Raw genomic sequence first — 20,248 nt, forward strand, 5'->3', positions numbered from 1 at the left:
ACAGGAGAGGAGCCTGATAGCTGATAGATGACTCTGACTCCCATTCTACTTTTGGAGACTCTAGGAACCACAAGTAAGCCTGCATTCTGGGAGTGCAGTGTTCTAGTGGGGTAATAGGGTACTATGAGCTCTTTAGGATATGATGTTGCTTGACCATTAAAGGCTTTGTAGGTGAGGAGAAGAATTTTAAATTCTATTCTGGATTTTACAGGGAGCCAATGCAGAGAAGCTAAAATGAGAGAAATATGATCTATTTTTCCAGTTTTTGTTTGTTGTTTTTATTCTCTTCTATTAATGATGAGTAATAGGCAGCTCTGGCATTACAACCCTTCTCACAATGGAATTGCCAATAATCAGAGTTGGTTTCTCAGTAGGTGTGTTGCTGAGTGGGGAGAACCTGTCAGAAACATGAACTGGTTGGTGGTGAACTGTGGGCTTCTGCTTAGGGTTGTGCTTCCTTCAGACAGTCACCCAGCTACCCTGGCTTCCCAGCTGCTCAGGAGCTGCCAGGGGAGTAGGACCTACTCTGGGTCAGCCTGGGTCAGCCAGCTGGCTAACTACAGTAGCTAACAATTGGTTTTCCAACACTGCAAATAAACAGCATTTATTACATGTACCATTATCACTAAAGGAGGCAGAGGAATAGCTAAACATTGGACACACTGAGCAAGAGAGAGCAGAGGAGCGAGAGGAAGAGAGGAAAGCCATAATTAACTGCCAAGCTAAACTGCTAAGCTAAAGCAGCTAGCAGTTCTGAACAGACTACTGCAGTTCTGAATAGGCCACCACTGGGGGCTTAGTGGACAGCAGAGTGTCCCGCTCACGTAGTGCGTAGTTGAGAATTGGTGCCATCTAGGGAGAGACAACATGAGGGCAAGGCCTCCCATGAGGTTGGGTGAGGAGGCCTGTGGTGAAATCCTCACTCAGTGTCCTGGAGGGCAGCGATGGTGGCAGTGAGGTTGCCATCCTCTTGGCGGCCGAGGCAAACAGCTCAGGCAGGTCTTCAAGCAGATAGCAGTGGGCTGCAGCTGAACGGAGGAGGTTGGCAGCAGAATTGCAGTGAATAGCCCTTCTGCAGAGTTTTATCTAGCCAGGCAGAGAGAGGGCCACAGGGACAACTAGAATGGGCCCACCCATCCTGTCTCTCCCATCGCGGAATGGAGTGCACATGGGGCCCCGGTAGAAAGGGCCGAGAAGTGGCTAAGGCTAACAATGACACTGCTGCATCCCTTGCTCTGTTCCCTGGTGAGCCAGTTGCAGAGAACGACAAAGAAAATTTATATTCGGGGCTAGGTGAGGCCCTTGCCTTTCACCTTGGCCCGCTGTACACAACTGATAAGGAAAAAATACTCACCCTATCAGGCTGCGGGCTAGTTTGTCTGGAAAACTGCTCCGCTGCTGTCATGTTTTGGTCTCCATCTTTCCCCCAAGCCACAAAGCCAGTCGGGATAGCTTGCACACGGCTCCCACCTCCGCCATCACATGCAAACACAATCATCACTGGCCAGTCAATCATGACATGGATGTCCCTGTCAAACAGGTACTTGGTGGAGAAGGACGCATTCATCAGCAGTCGCTGCTCATGCTCTCTCAGGGTGGACAGGCCCAGCCAGAAGTGCTTGTGTCCCACGTGAGTAGCACACATGGTGCAGCCCCTGTCAATGGTGAATGCCTGGGACATACGGAGGAGTGCAGCCGCTGTCGTCTGCACCTCCACGATCTCTGGCGCAGTCAGTTTGGTCTTCTGGTGTGTGAGGCGGTCCAGAGATCCTGCCAAGAAAGCCATGTTGTTGGCCAGTGCTACCACCACGGCGGAACCAGCATAACAGCAGTCGAAAAAACTGACTCTGTTACTCTGTCCCTCTCAGACAGGAGCAATGGCCGACCACCAGGCCAGAGGGAGGTGGAAGGGGGGAGGCAGACCCTGACTGTGTCCTCAATGGGTGGCACTCCCTTGTCCAACTCCCAGTCCTCGACAGTGGAATACGAGCCGTAGGCCACCACTGGGGGCTTAGTGGACAGCGTAGTGTCCCACTCACATAGTATGAAGCTGAGAATGGCTGCCATCTAGGTAGAGACGACATGAGGGCGAGGCCTCCCATGAGGTTGGGCGAGGAGGCCTGTGATGAAATCCCCACTCAGTGTCCTGGAGGGCAATGGTGGTGGCGGCGGGGTTGCCATCCTCTTGGCAGCCAAGGCAAACAGCCCGGGCAGGTCTTCGAGCAGATAGCAGTGGGCTGCCAGAGGGTCATCGTCTCAGAAGAGGGATGCTGGGTCTTCCTCCTTGTAGACGCAATGGTCATTCTCCTCGTTGTCGTGCCCTGCACCACTGGCACCAGGCTAGCATGGAGGGAGCAGAGGGACTCAGTGAACTTTTGCCTGCAGGTGGGGCAGGAATCAGCCTTGGCCTAACGATGCCAATCCAGGCAGCAGAGGCAGGATTCGTGAGAATCCACAGGTGGAATATGCGAGGCACAAAGCAGGACCTGCTAGCAGACACCTTGATTCTTCTGTGACACTGGATGGTGAAATGAAGTTTGCAGACAATTGGTTCTCAAGGTGGTTGAGTGAAAAAGGGAAACGAGCAGCGCTGGGGTTTTATAGCGGGAGGATGCTGTGCGGTTGCTACCTCCTGATTGGGCGGTGAGTGCAATGATCATTCTCTGGTACTGAGGCGGAGCCTTGTAGAGTAAACCAATTGCGAAGCCCGTTAGAGGGCGGAACACATACAAAATAGAACCTATAATTAAGGCTCCTCAAAATACACCAAACACTGCATGTAGGACTTGTAATATCCCAAACTTTAACTGATTTAAAAGATCAGCTAAAGTTTGGCTCCATCTAAACCAGTCAGAACCACACTCCACTGCATAGTAATCAGTGTTGTGTGGATGTGAAACCCCTGGACCAGCTGGCTTGACCTTCATCAGCAACCAGTCGTCCTCACAGTCATACCTATGTCATCCATTGAAGCCATCAGATGATGGAAAATGATTTTTCTGTTGCGGGAGAAAACCACAAGACTAGCAGCTCAGGAGGTGAAGCTCTTTGCAAACTGGTGCAGGAACAACAACCTTGTACTGAACATTGAAAAAACCAAGGAGATGGTGATTGACTTCAGGAGGAAACGGCCCATGCATACCCCAATGCTCATCAATGGAACTGCTGTGGAGACTATACAGAACACTAAGTTCCTGGGGATTCATGTGGCCAATAACCTGTCCTGGTCCCTGCGCACCTCCTCTCTAGTGAAAAAGGCTCACCAGCGTCTACATTTCCTGCGGAGACTGAGGAGGGCTCATCTCAATCCATCCATCCTCACCACCTTCTACAGGGGCCCCATTGAGAATGTTTTGACCAGCAGCACCTCTCTGGTATGAAAACTCTAACACCTCAGACAGAAAGGCCCTGAGGAGAGTGGTGAGGACAGCAGAAAGGATGATTGGGGTCACACTGCCACCCATAGAGGATCTGGCCCAAAAACGCCTACTGGCTAAAGCAACCAGCATCCTGAGAGACTCCACTCACCCCTGCAACAAACTGTTCTCCCTCTTGCCTTCAGGCAGGAGGTAAAGCAGGTACAGCTGTTAGGTTCAGTAACAGCTTCTACCCGGTTGCTTTCAGACTGCTCACCAGTCTGATAGCAGACTGTGCTTTTGTGTTTTTAGTCTTTTTCTCTCATCCCTAGCCAGGCAGCTGCTATGCAAATGTGCAATATTATTTATTTATGTATGTGCAATATTACACAATCATATGTGCAACAACTCTCCCCCTTTCTTTTCATGTTTACGTTCCTTACACCTCACACCTGTGCAATGTCCAGAAATTATTTATTATTTATTATTCAGTTTTTTATATAGATTTATTTATAGAGCTCTCTTTTTATATACTGTTTTTCTTTTTATTTATCTGTGTTTTTAACAGGACCATGCTCCTAATTTTGTTCTGCTCTGCATCACTGATGTTTTGCTGAATGACAATAAAAGGATCTTGAATCTTGAATCTCGAATCACTTTGTAGCCTGCTGCCACAAGACAACAACAGACAGATGACAAATACCCTGTCAACACACATCTAATGGTCTTTAATAACATATAACATGTGAGATAATTATTGTAACATACAATGTATGTTGTGTCTGATCTGACTGTATCAATCAGGTACATGGATCTTAGGAACATAACACATTACATCAATGTTCACTGTTGATAATCCTTTTCTCATTTTGTATCATAATCACCACTGTTTTCTTTGCCAACTATTTTCTTTTTTTATGCTTTGGCAACAAAAATGTCAGTAAAGCAAACTGAAAATTCAGAAAGAGAGGAGGAGACACAGAATCATTGGAAATAATTTATCCATTAACAAGAGGGTCTGATGGCTGTTAGACCACCAGGTGGCAGGATGATGCAGCAACAGACAGACAGCACAGAAAGCTAGAGCTCATGCTGGGGAGGTGGAGGTCTGTCCTCTGGAGTCTCCTCAGTGTCAGTCATCCACAGAAAGCCGGCGAAACTGATGGACTCAAGACTCCCTGGAGGAGAGAGAAGACCTTTGACCTCTGTGCTGTCTGCCTGCTGCACTGACCAGCTCAGCCTGCTACCTCATCACTGAACTTTACACTGCACACCATGCAGCCCACATACACATGCAAGCCTGGCTGACAGATGCTGTATTGTTCAGAGTAGCTGTGTATAGTTTGTACTGCATTAAAAGTGTGTTGTAGACATACTAGTTTTGTGTTGTACACATTAATAAGAATGTTACAATGAACAGCATATTACACAGTTGTAAAGTACAGTGTTGTAGTATACAACCTGATGTTTCAGGGTGCTTGTATATGTTCAAACAAAAGACCACAACCACCCCCCCTGCGACAAATTCAAATGAAACGAAACAAAATGTTATTCCCTTTGCACTAAGCTGTGTCAAGTTACTAAATTGAGTAAAAGTAAAACCGGAAGTAGGTCGATTTGCCTTCACAATAAAAAAGTATAAAGTAAATCGTGTCACTGCAAAAGAATAAAGTTTTATGTATTTTCTGGCGTGCAAAAGCAAAACAGTTGTACTTCCAGCAATAAACGATAAACGATGCAACATTTGTTGCACCATTAAATGCATCTCGTGATTTTCCTCTTTTGACCTTGGTGGCAGTTATTTGTCACGTTCACCATAAATTTACATTTTGAGATGTTGCCTTCTGTTGTTTCCTGGTTTATCCCAGAGGACGAGTTGGATGAAATGACAAAACCTTTCCTAAACAGCAAAACTGGCATCTCCACCTCTCACCTCTACATTGTATTGCTTTTTCTTTCAATATGAACGAAGGAACAGATAAAATGAGTAACCATTCAATGTAATCAGTAGCATAGTGACAATCCCATTTCATGCTGTCATATGATTTTGTATTTTTGTTGGATGTTGTTTGTATAGGCTAAGTTGTTTCCTGAGGATTTTTTTTCTATGTCAAATCAAATCACTTCAGGAGATCTATTCATGAAAGCACAGGCTCATGACACTGTATTCAAAAATTAATTCCTCCACTGCTGCTATCTTTTCTTTATCAAACTCAATAAAATATATCATGGAGCGAAATTGAAAGTACACTGTTCATTGGGCTGAGAGGTGAGGATCCTAGGGGACATACAGTTGGGCCCAGGCACAATATTCTTTCAGTGGTCCTACAACAACACTGGTTATGTAACCCTTAAAACAGAGAGAAGTAATTATTTATGTGTCTGTGTGGTAAACGTACCATTGACAATTTTACACCAAGTTTGATTAGAAATAATAATACTGCAATACATTACTGTTTTGCAACTCAATATTGATTTATAATAAATTTGTTGCAGCCTGTCTTTTCTACTGAAAGTCCTCACAGGAAACAGTAGTTGTGTGTTGTGGCTGCCTTGACAGCGGCCCTCGCACCGTTGACCAATTCACAAGGAGGAGGTGAATCCGGCGTCTGGGGGACTTCTGTGTCTTTCTGCAGGCAACCTGATTGACTGACATCACCAACGCCCATAAAGTGGCAATATACAGGAAATGAACCAAGCTGCCAGAAGAAGAGCCGTCTTTTAGCGTGAAGTCCGACCGGTTCAATTGTTCCAGTGCGGTGGTCGTGATTTTGGAGTGAAGCCTATTGTATAACTCAACGTTTATAGTTATAGTTCTCTGATGTATAACATCAACTGTATCAGTTAGCTGCTTTATCACTGTGTAGCTAACTTAGTTTTCCCTGCTTTGGACTTCATTCAACGTTGACTTCGACTATCTGACTCCTGTCCATCCGAAAAATGGCAACCCAGATCGATAAAGAGGCTTGCAGAGAGGCTTACAACCAAGTCAGAGACGATAACACGGACACCAATTGGTGAGTGTGCGGACATGGTTACACATCCAAACTCCGTTAAAGAATCAGACTGTTGTATATTGTGTTGCAAATGACCAAAAAGTAAATGTGTAAAACATACAATCCAGGACCTCCTCTGAATATTTACTTGTCATTCTTCACTTCGGCGACCATATAATCCACCGAAAAATCTTTTTTCCGATCTATTCTCAGTTGGAAATGTAATACGCACAGTGTGTTACCGCCCACTGTGCAGTCTTTTCATTGGAGATGGATGCGAAAATGAGAGGTCGACCATTTATAAAAATGTAAAATGTATTAAAGTAAGCGCCGTTTGGCGGACAGGATACGTGCCGAATAGACGATCGATACATTGAGACACAGACAATATATTAAGATTTATTTTGTGCAATTGATACTTTTGCAGTTATGTATGGTAACCTTAAATTGCTAGATTTTTAAAAGAAGTTCGTCATCTTTTCTCTGAGTAGGCGCGAGAATTACACATATTGGGGGATCGCCTGCAAGTGAGAAATAGTGGATTGTTTCACACTTGATAGATTAAGCCAGGATTCCAGTGCATGTGCTTATAAGAATATAGTCTAATATACATGCAGCTTTCAGTGTCCTGTCCCTCTGGTCTGAACTGATCTGTATTCTGGCTATTAGGCGGTCACACACTGCACTGTTATGAGGCCCAGCGGGGCAGAAGTAATTTCCTTTGTCCTGTATTCAGAGAGGATAACGTTATAGTAGTGACACTACCACATGGCTGACACGCAGCTGCCACCTTGCATGGGCGTCTTAGGCATTTTGTGCTCTGCCTCTTTTTGCAAAATGGATCTGATATGCACATAATGCTACTGTTGTGAATGCACGGATCATGAGGGTGGCTAATGCATGGATTAATAACGCAGTGTGTATTCTGCATCTTCCAGGGCTGTGTTTAAATATGAGGGCTCTATGATTGTGCCTGGAGGACAAGGGACTGACTATGAGGACTTCAAAAGGATGTGCACAGGTAAAGAGCAGATTTTATTCTAAATGGACCCATCACCCAAGCTGTTATTAGTCTAACCAGTGTAATGAATGGGTAAAACTTCTCTCCTTCTGCTAACTAGTCCAGATTTTGTGGTTTGTATGTGGCCTGTGTGCTCCTTCTCTGGACGGGTTAAACAGTCTATATGGCACACGGCTTGACTTGGCGGGACACTAATCTTTTAAGACTCTGTGCTCTGTCACCCATTGGCCTTGAGCCCTGTAGCAATGCTGTCACAGCACTTAACACTATATGCATTGCATTGCATAATCTGTTCTACAATATCTCATCGCTAGTTTTTACAAGGTGAAACAATAAGGTCACCTTTAAGGCCAACAGTGCAAATTTGCCCCTGAATTACGACAATGGGAAGATGGGAAGTCTACTTTGAATTTGAGATCAATTTTTTCACCCGTCACTTCTAACAATACTTTAGGATAAAAATAGAAAGCAATCCTTCTCAAGCATGTACATACAGCCGAATAAAAGCAATACTTATTTATGAACTTGTTTCCCTCTTGCCTGATATTGTTTGTGTGTGTGTGCATGTGTCTTTTTTTAATGAAGTTTCCTGTCTGCTTTGTATTCAGTGCACAGCACGGTGATTAGTAGTATTTCTGTCTGTATGGAGCTCAGTTTTCTTCCTCACAAGGAGAGAAAAATAACAAAAAAGTAAACTAGGGACTTTAAGATAATGATTCCCAGGGAGAAATAAAAATAACTTGCTAACTGCTGGTTGGAGGTATATAGAGAAAAAAGTCGCACTCAAATGTAAGTTCCTCTAAAGTAAAGCATCTGCTCAGATGTTGGGTGTGGCTGTTTCTGATGCTTGCTGTTGTTGTCTTTAAAGCTCACGGCCCCAGGGCTGAACTCCTTTTTTTTCCCTTCCTGATATTTCAGAGCTCACATTCCTGTGTTGAAATAACTCGTATATCGCTGTGCTTTACAACAGCTCAGCTGGTGGGTTTGCCGTTACTTCCTGTTCAGAGATGACACACACATTATCAGACACCTCTGTTTTTCCTTATTTAGCTGTGAAGTTGTAACTGCAGAAAACTCCCTCTGAGTGTAGCAGAGGCTGATGCAGACTGGTTGTTCCAGTGAGCCGAGATGAGGAGGACTCCTGTTGAATATTGATTTTTAACTTATTCAGCTGCAGGTTGCAAAAATAGTGGCTCTGGTGTGTACAACCTGAATCAATGCAAGATACTGCATGTAGGGGAGTTGTCCCACAACTGTTTGGTCAGTCTGTCTTTCACCTTTGTCCAGACTGAAATATTGAGACAATTACTGGATTCAATTTGGTTAAGACATTCATAGTGCTTGGCGGATGAAGCTTAGTTACTTTGGTGAGCCCCTAACTTTACCTTTGGTGCCACATGAGGTTGACATTTTTAGTTTTGAATGAAATGTCTTGGCTGTTGGATGGATCGCTAAGAAATCTGGCTCTAATCTAGCACCACCAGCAGGTCAGAATTGTAGTTGACATTTTTAGTTCAGACTGAAATATCTTAAACTACTGAATGGCGTGCCATTGAATTTGGTAAAGACATTCGTAGTGTCCAGAGGATGAAGCTTACTGACCTACCTTACTCACAGTTTTAGTTTTGAGTGAAAGAATTTCGGTTCAGATATTCAAGATCCCCAGAGGATGAAGCCCAATGAATGAATGCCCTTACTTTTAATCTAGCGCCACCAGCAGGTCAGCCTTTTCCCTTATCCTGTGAAATATCCTAACATCTACTGGATTGAAAAAAAAATGCATTCAGACAGTCATGCTTCATTGAAGGTCATGGTCTTCCCATGACCTTTCATATATAAAAAAAATATATATGTATGTATGTATTATATAAAATTCGCGAGCCAGATTTGCGGCCTCTAGAGGATTCAATGTTCATTACATCACAACCAACAATGTAAAGTTTCTGGGTGGAGCGAAATAATTCCATAGTTTAGCTTTTTGTGCTAGGGCAGCGCTAGTCTAAAGGGTTCATCTTCTGGGTAGCATGAATGTGTGATCTACGTGTTGAGTTTGATATCTTTTTATATCTGGAAATTTGGCCTATTGGTGGCGCTAAAGTAAAGAACAGAAGTTTAACCAGAACTGTAGAATTCATCCTCTTGGGACCATGAATCCAAATCCAAATTCATTCAGCTAATTCCTATCTCTTTATATCTTTATATTCCTTTATCTCTCAAGATACCTTGGACCAAAGTGTTAGTCAACAATCATTACAACTAGGTTTATTTTTGTTTGTGTTTTTTGACATCTCACTTTGTGGAAAATAAACTTTTTTTTTTTACAAAAAATTTTTTTTAGTTTAACAAAAGAAGCTAAAGTTCTTAAATGTCAAATGTTGTCCAAACACAAGCAGTCGCACAAGAACTTTGTCTAAAAAAAGATGTATTTTGGACGGTACAAAAAAGTGTTGAGGATTGATATCGTCCTTCGGGAGGATCCACACTAAATGAAATGGCCAACTTACTGACATCATCATCCTCAGGCCCTGCTTTTAGTTCAAAGTTGGACTCATTTAACACGCTGGTAACACCACTCCTCACTAAACCCACCTGACACCATCCACAGGAGACGGCTCCAGTTTCCAGGCTGCGTCGCAGTGGGACTGAGTGTGGGCTGAAGGAGCATACACAGGAAGATAAGCTGTCAGCTGCCAACCTTTGCTGTGTTGAAACAAAGTCAATTTATGTAGAACTACCCCTCTCCCAACAACACTCAGTCTTTTTTGCTGTGTCATCATTGTTGTAGTTTCAGTGCAGTTTTCTCTGCAGCGGAGGGGGGGCTGGCTGCAGAGTCAGCATTGCTTTAAAGAGAAGACAAACCAGGAAGAATGTGGCAGAGGGAGGAAGTGTGGGGGTGTGGGCAAGCTCCAGGTTGGGGTGACTGTATTTGTGTGTGATCTGAATGGTACTGGTTCCTCTCTGGCATCTGTCCTAAAACAGTTATAAAGACAGAGCATACAAAGGCCCCATTCATTAATAAATCGCTAAATCGCTATACATCAGTATTGTTTTAGTGATGAGGTGATTCACCTTGAGTTAATCAGTTGAATCGGGTGACCGTGTGTGTGTGTATTGCTCCAGGCGGGACATTGAAACTGGCGATGTCCTTTGCGGCCCCACTGATAAGACTCTTTACAGTGGCTAATGTGCAGCTGGTCTGATGTGAGAGCAGTGCGGCTGAGGCTCTGCCAGGAAAGTCTTTATCAGCTGCTTCAACAGGTACATAAAGATTATCCTGGTCGCACTGTAAAAAATCCTAATGCACTTTAGTAGAATCAACTGACCACTATCATCACCTAAATCTGTTTGTTACCACCGTTACCAGAATTTATAATTCTAAATTCACATATTTTAACTTAAAATAATAAAACTAAATAAATGTCCTGCTGAGTGTTCAAGTTTCTTTTAAAAAAGGCTAGCTTGTTAGCATATCACCAGCATGGACTGTTGCCAGTTAGTACTTCAGAAACCATTTCTTCTAATTTTAATTGGTGCAGGAACTAACAATTATCTTAATTACCAATTAATTAGTTAATTATTTTACAGTTAATCAATTAAAGGGGCACTCCACTAATTTTACATGTTAATTTCAGATTGATGACTAGTGCTACTCAGCCTGTGAAAACTGATTTATAATGTCTTCTATGGCTCTTGAGTCGATGTGTTAAATCAAAAACGATCTCCCGCTCAGCTCATAGACTTGACATTGGGACATTGACGTTTTTGCGCACTCTTAAGTGCCTTACCTTTCTCCTGTTAACGTCAACAAATGACCGACATAACAACACAACAACACAACAAAAATGGTGCTATCCAACTAGTAACACCCTGAAGATATTAGCTCTCCAGCTAATGAGACAGCTAGCTGCCTCCATCAACCACTACACATTTCACAACAAAAACCCCTGTAATGACAAGTCGCCTACCTGAGCACACACAGCTAAAACTACATTATTTCCTCAACAAAGGAGCAGAAAACAAGCTCCAGAATGATAGCAGAACATAGTTTACCCCTTTTGTTTTTCCTGTTGGTAGTCCAAAAGTCGTAATAATCACACATTTCACAACTAAACTGCAGCGCGTTGTTTCCCGGCTGCATCTCGTTGCTCCGTGATCACAGCTGACTGAGCCTACCGGTGTTCAGTAAACATGGTTGGTAAAAAAAGTTGAAGGGTTTCCAGATTTGTTGGTTTGGGTGGTTGATTAATGCATATTTGTGTGAGTTGGGCGGTGTGGATTTAAAAAAAGTTTTTTCGGGTGTTGTTACTCTATAGAAGATAAAGACTGTGTTTCAACTGTCTGTTTAAAGTAGTAGTAATAATAATGATATTAATAATATTAATAATATTTTCTTTTTCATAGCACATTTCAGTATGTATTAATCAGAGCATGATTAACCCACCATCTGTCGTTGGCTGTAGAGAAGATAACCCTGATGATGGCATAGTGATGTCATCAGGGTTACCTCAGCTTGGGCTTGGAGCCAAAAACTTTGTAACAGAAAGCCGGCATTACAATCTGGGGGTATGGGGTTTGAAAGACATGGGCGTTTACCAGGCAGCAAGGTCGATTGAAAGATGCTATTGAGTTGCATTATGGGAAGTGTAGGATCCAGTGTTTCTCAGTAAGTCAGGTTATCTTAGCTTCCGTTGCTTAGATTCTGATCATAATCTGTCTCAGGCCAGCACTTCAGCTTTGTGGAAGTGCAATACTCAATCACAGGAGTTCCCTTCATTTACTCAGCGAAATGCCAGAAAATAGCAGAAAATGCCAATCATAGTTTCCCAGAGCCCAAGGTGATATCTTCAGTTTGTTTGTTTTGTGTGACCCACTTTCTAAAACCCAAAAGTGTTCAAGCCAAAATGACAAAACAGGGAAAATGCTCATGTTTGAGAGGCAGGAACCAATGAATGTTTAGTATTTTAGCTTGATAAATGACAATTAACTTATCAAAATTCTGTCTGTTGATTAAGCAATTGACTTATCAAGTGCAAACAAGCTAACCATGGTTAATACTATTACGATCCACTTCCATCCCTACCTTCAGTGAACTGCACAAAACATGCTCATGATTCCTAGACTGGCAGGTGTGTGATGCTGTAGTGTCTCAGTCAGTGGGGAAGGAATTCTCTCTCCTACTTTTAGGGTGATGTTACATAAAAATGCTGCCTAGTGGAGCCTTAAAACAGTGACAGTGAACATTTTTGGCTGTCAGTCAGTTGTGCACTGCAGTGAGTCTCGAGCAGAAAGGCTGATTTTTGATCAATCTGTCAACCAAACATTTATTGGACTCTGCAGAAGTCTATCTTTAATGGATTTACACTTGAACTGTGTGTATTTTTAACCCAATTACCCAGGATGTGAATTTCAAGTCGGTGTTTGTGACACTGTTTGTCAGCTGTACTGTTCTGCTTGGGCCTTAGGCCAGTTTTGTCTTGTGGTTCATAGTTGCGCTCTCAGTCACACAGAGACAAGAACATCTGGAAGATTATAATGAGAGCTGTTCATGTTATTGTTACACGATGACACCATACTGCCTGCAGACATGGCAGACAAGACAGCCTGAGCAAATTCGTTAGAAAAAGTGGTGACAGAAATACTGTAGGCGTGAAATAGGTGATTGCATAGCAGAGCAAAGTAAAAGAAGTATAGAGTTGCATGGTGAGAAATAGTGAGTGAAAGGAGACTTTGGGCATTTATTCACTAGGCGACAAAGGGCTTTCAGCTGATGTAACAGCTAGGGCGGGTATATATCATGAGACAGCAGAAATTCCACTATCACAGATTTTTCCGTGCCATTTATATCTTTTTAATATTTTTAATAGCCCTGATTATATGGGGTCATTGTGGGCAAAGTTGCAAATAATTTTGTGTTGTTACCTTCAGAAAAAAATGTGCAAAACCTCATGTACTATTTTAACCAATGGGTCAAAGTTGTGAAGATTCTTCTGGCTGCAGTATTCTAGATATTTAGTGTTGTGTAATTATTGTGGTGGCCATTGTCTCACACAGGACAATAAAATACATGAAAAATGCCAAGGCCACTTCAAAAACATTTTTGACTTTTTAAAATGTCAAGATAGTGTTGTTTTTCAATAAACCAGGACAGAAAACTTCAACCTCCTCTTTATTCATATTCATACACCAAGTGTAAATGTCATTTTGTCTTCACTCAGTAGGGGATATTACTGGAAAATGACATGGTTGAGTGGTTGTTACAGGAAGCTTCAGGCTACAGCACTGGCTCCCAAACATTTTTGGTTTGTTACCCTTTATAACCAAGCTTTTGTCAACTTACGAGTGATGTTCACTTGTCATATTGATTCATTTGAATAGGTTTTTAGGGCCCTGAAGAAGTAAAAGTCAAGAAAAAACAAGAGCTGCTGAAATGTTCTTTAATGTTTCTTCTGTCTTTTCCTGTTGTCTGATTGTATGTATGTATTCAGACATTCTGTAGCGGACCACCATGACGGTGACAGGCGTGGTCACTGGGAGCTTTGTGACACAACTGCAAGGCTCACAAAAGATTTTACTCATTTAGTCTATTGACCTGAATACTTCCTCATAGATTTTTCTATCACACACACACACACACATACACACACACACACACACACACACATGCATGCACGCAGGCGTCACTCTGAACCCTGCACTTGCATTCATCTGCAGTGCAACACTGAAGCTCCCATAATGCTGCTATCAACTGTCACCAATTCAAGACCCTTTGCAGCATTCAACATTTCAGAGGTCCCATTGTGGTGTTACATTTGAATTCCACCTGCAAAGTGGATGTTATCCCAGCGCAGTACTGATTCCCACTAGACGTTATTTCAACGCCTGCTGAGTCATCGGTTCGCTCCTGCACACTCTGTGCTGTGTTTATCCCACAATACAGAGAGAGAGTTTCTAGCTAGCATTAGCTGTTTCTCTTTCATGGGTCCAGACTGTCAAAACTCACAGCAATGAGTAGTTCTGTAACCTCTGCACTCCATACATTACTCTGTGATTCATTACACTGAATAACTAATTTATAGAGTAACTAATGTACAAAGTAACGTGGGGATTGGTGAGCTCACAGATGGGACGTTTAACGACATCGGCCCACTATCTGGTTAGCTACATACATGTGGCCTTTGGAACAGAAGTGACATTACAAACTACCTTTAGTGCCCACCACACTGTTTGTATTGCCTGCTCACACTGTAATTTCATTGCACCAATCAAATTACAGTAGTAACACTGTCAGTTGGAACCCAAAAACATCGAAGTAGGGGGAGCTATCACATTCATAAATCAAACTTCAATTTTTTCTTTTTGGTAATTACAATTTTGACTGAATAAGTACACAAGTCAAAACAAACAATAAGGATATCTATACTGATTTCTTAGAAAAAAATTAATTTTAATTTCAGTTTGCTTTAAGTGATTGTTATGCAGCTGTGTTTCCTTAACAGCTGCATCTGTTATTATCCTTTCTACTCTATTGATTGAAGACGTTTTATATGTTTGGTTGAGCATTTTTTGAGGGGAAAACAGAGCATGACTTTACATCACATGACAGGAGGTCTGTCAGTACCTGCCTGGCCGAGAAAATGATTTACAGCTGTTTGTGTGTGTCAGCCCCTGATCAGAGTGTGTGTGTGTGTTTTTACTAGGGTGTGACCAGCATGAGTATTGAAGGCCAATATCAACCTAAGCTGCCAAACGCTGATATTTTGTGATAATCCTGTAGGGAATATGCTAAAATAACAATCAGAATTTTTAGCTCTACTCAGTTTTTTCCATCTCTTCCCTTAGATGACGCTCGTCTGTTCGGCTTCGTCCGGATCACGACAGGAGACGCCATGAGCAAAAGAGCCAAGTTCACCCTCATCACCTGGATTGGTGAGAACATCAGCGGGCTGCAGCGCGCCAAGATCAGCACCGACAAGGCGCTGGTCAAAGAGATCGTGCAGGTCAGAGACTCTGTTGTGTTGCATGTGTGGAGAAAGTAGCAATTAAAGTAATGATTGTCATCATGAGAGTGAATTAGAATTGTAATGGGCCCTTTGGGGAAAGTGGGTGGTTGCAGGGGTGATGTAGCGACAGGATGCTGTGTACAGTGTAATGAAAGGAGGATTTTTAAAAACAACCATTTGAACTCTCGATGATATGAAAATAAAATGTGGCAGTGGGCAAAATAAGCAACAGAACATACAGAGAACATATATAGCAGATTTTGCTAAATGTTTATCATAGTCAAATATGTTAAAGCAGCATTAATCAATATTTTTTTATTAACAATGGAAAAAAATATGATGAGTAATGTGAGAGGGGTTGCTCATAGTAACGAACCCACAGAACATTATGAGAAAATCTGCAGTCCCTCTCAGATTTTTAGTGCCTTTCAGCTCATTGTTTTGGTTCACTTCCATCACTCCCATCACCTTGTTTCCAGCAGCACCAGGCAGCTGTTTTTAGTAGAGAAGCTCTTATAAACCCACTGTACACTAGCTGTTCAGCACCAAACAGCAGACAGACACAGTTAGCAACTAGCTGGTGAACATAGTGGAGCATTTAGTAACTAAACTACCAGATATTTCCCCTTCTCAAGAGATAGCAGAGACCAAAACAGAGCTAAAAGGAGAGTAGATATTGGACTTAAATTCATCAGGTGACCAGATACATTATTCCAAATGAATGCCCATGTTGCTCTGTGTCTCCTCGATGTGTACAAAACAAACAAGACAATATGCAGTTATTGTTTGCAAGTAATGCAGCTTTAAAGGTACCCTGTGGAATTTTCTTGTAAACAAAAACTGTTTACAATCAGTGTTCCTCACCAAAACGCATGGCGTGTATCCTTGAGACCTAACAAACAGGTTGAATGCATTTCCTTTCTCGTAAATCGTATGCAATGCTGATTTTTAAATATATTGAATACTGCATTGTTTACATCCATGTTTGCTAGCTAGCAGTCTTCTTCTTCATTGCTACTCTTTGCTTATTAAGATCATCAAATGTCAGTCAGTGGAAAAGTGTGACACCATCAGCCGCAATATGATTTGCATCACACATGTTTGTGTATGTACATGTGTCTCACTATGGTAATGCCAGTAGGGCACGAGTTACAAATAGTGGGGGCCACCCATCAAAACACTGCTCTAGTCCCACAATTGGTCAAAAACTCTGCTTGGTACTTTTAACATGTTAATTTAGAAACAATTATTCTCTTCACCTGCACATTGTATGATGCTCCAGTATTGAAACATGTTGCATATGTGTCGCTGAAATACTCTTTGTCTGCTAGATTTAATGGCCAAGGAGTTTCAGATATCAAGACTTACATTAATCATTTATATTACCCACTGTAAACCTGACATCAGCTGGGTTTTCATTGCAGTTCTTTTCTATATAAAGTCCATAATTTAGCAAAAACAACCATTTTACACAATTACAGAATCTACTGTAACTGAAATACAGATTTAATAAATAACCAAACGTAAGGCTGGGTATCAAACATAGATTTTGTCCCCAGAAACTGATGTAGATACCTTTACCTTCTGGTCCACACTCATCTTCACTTAAACATGTATTTTGTCTCTGCAGAACTTTGCCAAGGAGTTCATGCTCAGTGACCCAAGGGAAGTGGATGAGGACTACCTCCGCATGGAGCTGAAGAAGGCGGGCGGAGCCAACTACGACGCTCAGGCCGAGTAGACATGTGCCACGGTCCACTGGAAGGGTGGGGCTGGGGGCGGGGTTGGGTTGGGTGGGATGGTATAAGTGGGGGCGGGGAGTGTTGGGGCAGGGCTGCTACCTCTTGGGGAGAGGACAAAGCCGGATGGAGAGGGCACTTGACAAAAGAGAAAACCATAGGCTACACAAAACACACACAGGACACACATTTTACTTTCAAAGTGAGAAGTGAGGCCCAGCAAAGAGGCCTCATGGGGAACATTTTGTCCATTTGGAAGAACATAAGTGCTCACACACAAAGTGGAGGTGCACCAGGTGCAATATGTAGAAGTGTTCCAAGTACTAACCATACACTGCTCTTGCTGCCTACTAGTAGCTTACAAAAAACAATAGATTCTCTTTCTCACAACTTTTAACAGCTCATTAATGAACTCTCAGCAACTTACTCAGAAAAAGTTGCCTGATAAAAACAGAAGGAACATACTTGGGATGTTGAGTGGCACAGATATTGGAGCACCAATGAAATTATAATATCTGCATTAGGGCACTTATGTAATTACCCTTATGTGTTTTCTTGCGGAGAGTTAGATGAGTAGATCAATACTACTCTCATGTCTGAGAGTGGTATCAATCTTCTCACCTATCTTCCATCAACAAGAAAAAGGAGAAGTGTATTTCCCCACATGCACAAACAATTAAGCAGTTAAAAGAAAGTACAGTGGAAACCGCTTATAGTGATCACGGCTACAGTGATCAACTGCTAATATGGATCAAAAAGCTCGGGACAGAATCATTCCTATACAAATGCTGTTTAAATAATTTGCTTATAGTAATCAAGTAGTCCTCTTACAGTGTTCATTTTGGGTCTTGTCTAGCAGTCTCCAGCTCAACCAGGCGGGAATGCAGTTTAGCATGCCCATTAAGTAGTTTGCTGATCAGGCTGATTTCAATTACAGGGGGTAAACCATTAGCTCTCTTTAGCCGCTAGCTCCGCTAGCTGTCAGCTCCGCCAGTCGTGCCGCTGTCAGCGGCTCAAACTGCAGGGATCAGGCCTAGCAAATAATGCCGAAATGTAGATCAGTTAAAAAGACTAGAAAGTCATGAAAAAACAGCGTTCATTTTCTATATGCAACAAGGAGACTTTTACAGTATTATGAATTATAATCAGAGTTTGGCAAGATATCAGATCACTGATTTGGCCCAACGGAAGTAGGAGACCTGTACTGTATTTTGAAACAGTCAATTAAATTCAGTAAATAGGAAAACTATCAGTTTCATTACTTTGTATTCATGTAATAAATATACAAATGTCAATTAGATAAAGAAAAAGTTTAAAAATTCAGTCATAATAATCATTTTGATCAATTTGAGACGGACAGACGTGATCACTATAAGTGCTTTCCACTGTATATAAGCGCTCTTAAAGTTAAGAGCCAGCCTTCTCTCCTCTCCTACCCTCTGCCCTCTCCCCAGTCAGCTCATGGTTGGTTATTTACTGTGCTGTGCATCGTCATCTCACACTCATCTTCATCTCAGCCGGGCTGCAGTTGACCAGTATGAAGTTACTATACATCAAGGCTTCAGCACTGTTTGCTAGGAATAATTCTATTTAATGAGGATGTGAAAAACTGAAGGGTTTCACTGCAAAATGACGTGTTGAGGTCATGGATCATGTTGTAAAGTCATCGGGGAGGGTCCAAATCTCATTTTGAAATGAAAACCTTCACTTGTAGGCATGTGTTTGACACCACAACATGCTCTTAGTCATGATACACTGTACCTCCAGGAAGAAAAGATCTCCATTTTCTAACAATATCCTTGATGATGGTCGGTAGCGTGCTTTGAGTAAGCTTGAGTCAAACCGCTAAGTATACATTTAGCGACCTCTTCATCTCTAGCCAGACAGATGTGTTTGGATTACAGCCTCAAAGCCAACCATTACATCTTGCTCTGAGACTGACTATAGTTCATCTTCCTGACTTCATACTTTTGCTTTGTGCTGTGGATTCCTTTTTAACTTGAGTCCAAATGTGGTTTTTGTAAGTGCGATCATCTGGGTTTCCAGAGCTGGGACAGAATCTGAAGAAGATTACACAGACTGAGACTTTTAGTCTAACAGGATGCTTTCTGCCTGTAGATATGATGCCACAGAAATACAGAGAAACAACTAATATATTGATCCCTGAACATAAGTCAGCAGCAGCACTAGTTGAAATGTATTGAATGTTCCACAAAATCTCATATGATTTTAAAAATGGAGGTCTTTTCTTCTGGTGTTTCATCTCATGATTTACCACTTAAAAGGTATCCAAGCATACTGTAACCTACTGTGTTTGACTGCCTTAGTCTCCCATGGAGAGAGGGGCATAATGGGAGTTTGTGGACACTACACTGTGATTGGTTATCCTCCTCACACGGGTGGCGGAACTTAGATCAGCCTGTGGCTCATCCCAGCCTGGGTTTATCATCCCAGCCCGGGAGGAGCCTTTTCTCGGTTGTAGCATCTCTTTTTATTTGGTTTCAACCTCCCCTTACCCCCTGAAAAAAAGAGAAAAAAAGGAATGTTTTTTTTTTTCTTTATATTTTTTTTTGTTTTTGAGATGAATTTTATTTTCTCTGAAGAGTTTTACCTTTTGGTTTTATTTTTAAGAGCATTGTTATCTTGGACATTGGTGGAAGAGATTTTCAAAAAATAATGCAAAAAAAGAAAAAGAAAAGTGAATGGGCACAAGATCAGTCATTTCAAAATAAAAATTGATGTTTTTTCCAAAACCCACTTCTTGAAGTGTCTTTTGTGTGTTTCTGAAGTTTACATTGCCATGAAGTGTCAAATATAAATTGACTTGTATCTAATGTCTCCTTCTTATCTACTGGTATGTACACGTCTTGTCCTGCACTTTAGCTTGTTGAACAAACTAAACAAACATCCACCTGGGAAAAGTGTACTGCTCACGTCAGTTTGCAGGCCACATAGCCAATTAGCCAGTGAGCTGTAGCACATTAAACAACATAAAAACATAGCTGCAGATGTCACTTTGGTCAGTTTAGATGCTAAATGGTGTAAACCTTGTTCCTCAAAACCACATCTAACAACAACAATAACGTTGCTTAACTTGTAAGCTACAGTTACCAGCACGTTTGTTTACAATGTGTGT

The 20,248-nt window shown here is 42.0% G+C and overlaps 1 protein-coding gene across 1 annotated transcript; it reads left to right on the plus strand.

Annotated features, from left to right (window-relative positions):
* The first annotated feature begins 5,920 nt into the window (after positions 1 to 5,920).
* On the plus strand, positions 5,921 to 19,869 carry cotl1 (coactosin-like F-actin binding protein 1). Its single transcript, XM_067589020.1, has 4 exons — positions 5,921 to 6,373; positions 7,291 to 7,373; positions 15,213 to 15,370; positions 17,004 to 19,869. Exons 1-4 carry the CDS (start codon positions 6,297 to 6,299, stop codon positions 17,112 to 17,114), a joined length of 429 nt encoding a protein of 142 aa, XP_067445121.1. The 5' UTR covers positions 5,921 to 6,296; the 3' UTR covers positions 17,115 to 19,869.
* The last annotated feature ends 379 nt before the right edge of the window (positions 19,870 to 20,248 follow it).

Source organism: Thunnus thynnus, chromosome 5 (genome assembly GCF_963924715.1).
Source record: "Thunnus thynnus chromosome 5, fThuThy2.1, whole genome shotgun sequence".
NCBI lineage: Eukaryota > Metazoa > Chordata > Actinopteri > Scombriformes > Scombridae > Thunnus > Thunnus thynnus.

Excerpts from the sequence above, each read along its gene's own strand:
- cotl1 (XM_067589020.1), top strand. The coding sequence starts at position 6,297 with ATGGCAACCCAGATCGATAAAGAGGCTTGCAGAGAGGCTTACAACCAA. Across the intron at positions 7,374-15,212 it reads CTTCAAAAGGATGTGCACAG|ATGACGCTCGTCTGTTCGGC; the intron begins GTAAAGAGCAGA and ends CTCTTCCCTTAG. Across the intron at positions 15,371-17,003 it reads TGGTCAAAGAGATCGTGCAG|AACTTTGCCAAGGAGTTCAT; the intron begins GTCAGAGACTCT and ends TTGTCTCTGCAG.